The following is a 6,237-nucleotide window of genomic DNA, read 5'->3' as shown; positions in this document are numbered from 1 at the left end:
AAAGTACGGAAGTCCTAAGAGCCATGGATTATACTTTTTTTTTTATTTCTTGTTTTTTCGTGATAACGACTTAATTATCTCGTGATCTCGACATAGCCTAACAAAAGTTGTTTTCTCGTTATCACGATGTAATTATCTCGTTATATCGACATAACAAAAGTTGTTTTCTCGTGATCACGACATAAAAGTGTCTTCTTTCTTTGCGTCAACATTTGGGCGGCGTTATGCAAATCTTCCTACATAGTGACGTAGGTATGTGGGGGCGTGTTAGAACGAGCCGTTTTAGGTAGGTGTGGCTGACTCTTAACTTTTATAAAGAATATCTCTTTGGATTTGAGACTTTAGTCTTTGCAACTTTACAGATCTTCTTTATGCACCAAGAGCTTGTAACACTCCAAAGAGAAAGGAAAAATTGAAATCGCATCATATGACCCCTTTAATTAAGTGATGTTCTACAGTGTTGTACTCTTTTGTATTTTCTACATTTCTTTGTGGAAACCACACACACACACACACACACACACACACACTTTTCAAACAGCAATTTTGAATTAATTATTAATTGAATTAGTATTAATTGAAGAAATTAATACTTTTATTTAGCAATGTTGCATTAAATTGATCAAAAGTGACAGTAAAGACTTGTTACAAAGGATTTCTATTTCAAATAAATGCTCTTCTTTCTATTCATCAAAGAATTCTAAAAAGTACCAGTTTCCACAAGTGAGAATCTTCCACAGAGTCACAGTAAGAATATGTATTTATTTAATTCAATCAGCAAGAAAGAGAGAGTAAGATAAAGACAGTGCTTTGGGAAGAAAAAAAGTAGATGAGGTTATCTGGAAATTTCACAATACACATTTAGCAGTAGACAATATTTAATTTAAATACATAAATTAGACAGACAACATTAATCCGTCGGTTTCTAACCAGATTCTGTGTTAATTTAAAATCACTCTTGCATACATTTTTCATACAAAGGTTCTTTGAAATGCTGACAGAGCTAGAAATGCTGACAAAATCCTGGAAATCTCTTTTTCCAAAAAGGCACATTTCTGAGCATCAAATACAATAAAGGATTATTACTGTACAAAACAAAAAAGGTCGGTGAGCACACAATTAGTGTAGAGGATCATAATAAAAGTTAAAAAAAAAAGCAAGCTTCAAGGTGCAAAAGAGCAACAGGACAAAATTAAAACAGGTTATTGTAAAAGCAACATTGAAATGATACCCCCCCAAAAATCTATAAAAAATAAGACTAGTTCCCTCGGAATTGTCTCCAGTATTGTATTGCAAGGTTTTCCATTGGAAAAATCCTATTGAATGTCATCACTTATTGAACATGTTGGCTAATGACTGAAAATGTCAAAGGACACAGGCAGTGATGCAGGCCTGGCAACATTTGTAGATACAGTGTGTCTATCATCCCTGAGACTCCCAGTTTTAGACTAGGAACCAATGACATCTGTGAAGGTGAGCTAAATGATCATCCTGCTATTTATTTTGGCAGCTTTGCCAGACCACACCTGATCCTGTAGAGACGTTTCTGATGATGTCCAGGCTCAATACATTTCTTTATCATTAGCATATCGGAAAATGAACTAGATGAACTTGAACTAGATACTTGGCACTAGCAAACAAAAAAGGCTAGAAAACGATCAGGTTTAAAAGGCATAATACTGTGACTGCGGGTATCAAGTCCAGTTTTGTCACAATATTTACATGTATTTTTGGTCAGGAGTTAAGACCGATACTACACTCAACACACAATTATCAGATGCAGTTTTCATTTATAAATGCACAGATCTCACATCACAGGCTCACAAATTAGTCTCATCCCAGGATGGGTCATTCATACTCTTTAACACTTTCCTGACAATCTTCTCCAGCTCTTTCCGTGCCTTTTGTTCTTCTTCAAGAGTGCGCTTCATTCTCTTGTTGTCCTGGTGATGTAAAATCAGTGAATCCGGGTCACGGCACCAGATTTTGACTTACAACATGGCATCACATTAAGCATAAACAAATGTTTACATGGCATGTGGACTGACCTGCTTAAGTTCTTGAACCTCATCTCTTAAGGCATAAACTGTATCCACCAGACTCCTGTAAAGACATCCATATAAAATCATCATCGTGAACAACTATTGAGATGTTACACGTTTTTAATTCGCAATATTATTATAAGGTTAATCATGATAAATGAATGTTTAAACTGACAGCCCTAATAACAAAAATAGTAAATAAATAGGATTGGATGCATAAATCTGAGAGCTAACCTTTCTTCAATTACGGTTTGACCATTGCTCTTGGTCTCTTCCACAATGATTTTCTCCTCTTCAGGAAAAAGCATATGTGGCCCTGACTCCTTCCTTGATCCTGAAAAAAGTTTAACAATACTAACAGATTAAAAACTGAACTGTAACATGTTACCAGTACCAGTGTGATTTCAGTATAATTGATACTATTATAGTTTTTATTAAAAAAAAGTTATATATTTGTTTAATTTTCATGTTAATTTGGGATAGTTTTAGTAATTTTGTGATGTGTTTTGTCATTTTTTATTTATTTTTTTAAATGTCTATAATAGTTTTTATTTTTATTTCAGTTAGGTTAACTATAATAATCCTGAATTGTACAGAAACAGAATTTTAGGATGGGGTACTATTAAATGTGAACGCTTCTGTCCTATGAAAGCCATGGAGCAAAAGCAATAAAACTATCTTTCCTGCTTGTTCATGTCCTTCCATGTCTTCAATATGTTCCCAACCTTACATATTAACGTCAACGCTTATATCCAAACACTCAAAAAGAGCTTGCCACTTTCATTGTAAACAAAATAAAACAAAGAAGGTGTTTTAGTTTTGATGTGTATATACGAGCAGCAGCTCTTACGGGACATAGAACCCATTCTGTTAGTGTGAGTTATCCATATACTGTCATAGTCCGAGTCTTCAGAATGATCAGAGGGAAATCCGCTGCTTCGGCAACCCACAGCATCCACACACGATTGGTCAACATCAGCCAGCACATGATTATGCATCAAATCAGTACCCTGCCATGCTAATTAGGGATGGGGATCAAACCAATCATATTGGAAAGGACAGGTGGATTGAGAGGATGGACCAAACCAAGAGGAGTAAAGTGAGGGAGAAACCAAGACGTCCAAAAAATTGTATGTATATAAATGACAAAATGAAATAAAAAAATATAGGGAAAAAGCAATAAAAATGGCAGGACCAAATAAGAGATAAATGAGTGAAAAAGAAATGAATGAAGGAAGGAAGAAGAAAAGAGACAAATATGCATGTTAAAAAGAGCAGAAAATATTAAAAGCGTGATCAACGCAGTGGTAAAGAGCCAATGCCATAATGCAGTAAAGATGCTGCAGTACTTACAGACATATGTAAAAATGTTTGAGAGACTTCAGGACAGATGAAGGCATTTTGTTGGACTCAAAATGTGGGCCTCCTAGGCCAAATACACTAAAGTTTAGGGTCAGTATGTTTTTGAAAGAAGTCTCTTTTGTTCACAAAGGCTGCATTTATTTGATCAAATACAGTAAAAGCTGCAATATTGTGAAATATTACAATTTAAAATAACTTCTCTATTTTAATATATTGACAAATTTAATTAATTCCTGTGATGACAAAGAGTTTTCAGCATCATTACTCCAGTCTTCAGTGTCACATGATCCTTCAGAAATCGTTCTAATATGCTGATTTGCTTTTCAAAAACATTTCTTAATATTATTATCAATGTTGAAAACACTTGTGCTGCTTAATAGTTTTGTGGAAACAGTGATCCATTTTTTCAGGATTCACTGATGAATAGAAAGTTCAAAAGAAAAACTTTTATTTGTAACAATGTAAAACTCTATGCTGTCACTCTGGATAAATGTAATGCTTCCTTGCTGAATAAAATTATTAATTTCTTTCAAAGAAATCATACTGACCCGAAGCTTTCAAACGATACTGTGTATTTTAGAAATAACTTGAAAAAAAACATTTAAAATGTGACAAAACCACGAGTTTTATGCAAGATCCACAGTTGTATTGTCCTCCTCACTCATTTACACAGACAAAGCCCGTCACAGAGTCTGGGACTGAAAATCACAAGAAAATGTGAAAAATTCATAAACGTGTAGAAAGTACATACTTGAGTTTAGTGTTTGCCGTGTTTTAGCACTTGTGCAGTATGCTTCGATCACTTTCAGGATCTGAGCATCCTCCTCCAGAGCTACAGTGCCTGATTGAAAACAAGAAGAGTATATAAAAGATGCCAGTGGTAAGGTAACATTGTGAGAATATAATAAAGACACTATAATCAATGCACTATAACGTACACACAAAAGCAATACATGTGATGTGTTTGTAATAAATACATCACATGCATATGCAAAAAGAAACAGAACTTTATTAAACTTTAAGAAATCATTAGTGTCATACTTTTTCTGACAGCAAATTCCTCATCAGATGGCTTCCTCTCAGGTTTTCGTTTGGGCAGAAGCTTCTTCATACTTTTGGGACTTTTACTCAAGTCCTGAAGGACAAGAAAATTAGATGCAAATATCCAAATTAAATCTCATACAAAAGAAGTTTCTTTAATAATTAAAGGTTAGCTAATAAATCATGTTTTATCCATTGGTTTATAGCAATTCTTCTTCTAGAGATGCTATTAATGTGTCAACATACACATGTGTAACATGGCACATAACATGATACCTCTTTGTAACACAATGCAGCTGAGGGTTTTAGGGGTGGTGCAGGTCGGAGACAGCTGAGACTCCAGGGCTTCTGGGTTTTGGGGGGTTCGAGGGGCCCCCACATCATACCACTGTGAGGGGTTCCAAGTGAAGAGAGGTGAGGAAGAGTGTGGTAGACGGGAGATCCGCTCACACCTCGATTCTCTGAGTGTCTGGACGGGGTGAGAGGGTGAGACGGCAGCTGAACGGGAAGGAGAAGGGCCAGTGAGTGACACTGAATATCGCTGAATATCATATATATATATATATATAAATAAATGCAGCCTTGTTGAGCATAAGAATTTTATTTCAAAAACATTAAAAGATTGTACTGACCCCAAACTCTTCAACGGTTGTGTGTGTTTCTCACCGTATGGCATGGAACATTCTGTGGTTTCAAGTTGCTGGTTGAAGTGCGTTTGGTTTGCCGGTGTAAATGATCCACCCAGTCATGAAGATCTTGCTGGTTATTACAGATCACCTGGATCCGCTCAATCATATTTCCTGCACACACACACACATCATTACTGCTCAAGTATATGTATTCTCAATATCTAGCAATATTAACATTTGACATGAGGGCAACTGGGTGGGAAACTCACCAGATATTTCGAAAGCAATTTTCGTGGTGTCACTGTCCTCTATTTTATTTACAGTCATTCCAGTCAGAGGCAGCTTCCCCTGTGTAAGTCAATCAACCAAACCAATCAGCTGTCAGCATTTTAGAGTGTTATTAATGCATGAACAACCAAACAAACAGCTGAGGTCCATTCTGAGGTCATTCTAATAGAGTAGTGTAAAGTTAGAGTAATATAAAATAATAATAGAATGATATGGAGTATGAGATTTTATTGCTAAACTGTCAAAACATGAAACAATAATATATAACGTGTCAAATGTACAGTATGTAATCAGTGACTGTGAAAGCAGCATCTACGTTTAAAGGTGGGGTAAGCGATTTCTGGTAGCCAATGTTGATATTTCAAATCACCAAAACAAACACGCCCCTACCCCAAAAGGGTCTCGCCCCTATTTTGATAGCTCTGCCCCACACATATGTACGCAACCCAGGTGACGATTAGTTCGGTTAAAGGGGTCATATGATGTTGCTAAAAATAACTTTATTTTGTGTATTTGGTGTAATGCAATGTGTTTATGCGGTTTAAGGTTAAAAAAACACATTATTTTCCACATAATGTACATTATTGTTTCTCCTCTATGCCCCGCCTTTCTGAAACGCATTGATTTTTACAAAGCTCATCAGTCTGAAAAGCGAGGTGTGCTCTGATTGGCCAGCTATCCAGTGCGTTGTGATTGGCTGAATACCTCAAGCATGTGACGGAAATGTTACGCCCCTTACCATACTGTGTTTCCATGTGTCCCGGCACGACGAGACAAAACCAATAAAACCCATTACAAACGAGGCATTTGTTGCATCCAGTGGGGACATAATTACTGATTATAATGACTTATACTGTGTTTTTAAGCTTTGCGTG

At 36.0% G+C, this 6,237-nt stretch overlaps 1 protein-coding gene across 1 annotated transcript in view; it reads right to left on the bottom strand.

Annotated features, from left to right (window-relative positions):
- Positions 1-744: 744 nt before the first annotated feature.
- The window catches only part of LOC107603036 (rho guanine nucleotide exchange factor 7-like), a 29,912-nt gene continuing 24,419 nt past the window's right edge, over positions 745-6,237 (bottom strand). The window contains exons 13-20 of the mRNA XM_016295728.1: positions 5,344-5,422; positions 5,112-5,245; positions 4,722-4,943; positions 4,446-4,539; positions 4,156-4,245; positions 2,277-2,376; positions 2,049-2,103; positions 745-1,943 (exon numbers count right to left, since the gene is read on the bottom strand). Coding sequence (XP_016151214.1) covers positions 1,821-1,943; positions 2,049-2,103; positions 2,277-2,376; positions 4,156-4,245; positions 4,446-4,539; positions 4,722-4,943; positions 5,112-5,245; positions 5,344-5,422 — 897 coding nt within the window. The 3' untranslated portion in view covers positions 745-1,820. The remainder of the gene's footprint in view (positions 1,944-2,048; positions 2,104-2,276; positions 2,377-4,155; positions 4,246-4,445; positions 4,540-4,721; positions 4,944-5,111; positions 5,246-5,343; positions 5,423-6,237) is intronic.

This window comes from Sinocyclocheilus grahami, unplaced genomic scaffold (genome assembly GCF_001515645.1).
Source record: "Sinocyclocheilus grahami isolate Dianchi unplaced genomic scaffold, SAMN03320097.WGS_v1.1 scaffold339.1, whole genome shotgun sequence".
Taxonomy (NCBI): Eukaryota; Metazoa; Chordata; class Actinopteri; order Cypriniformes; family Cyprinidae; genus Sinocyclocheilus; species Sinocyclocheilus grahami.
This window is presented reverse-complemented; position numbering and strand designations above follow the sequence as displayed.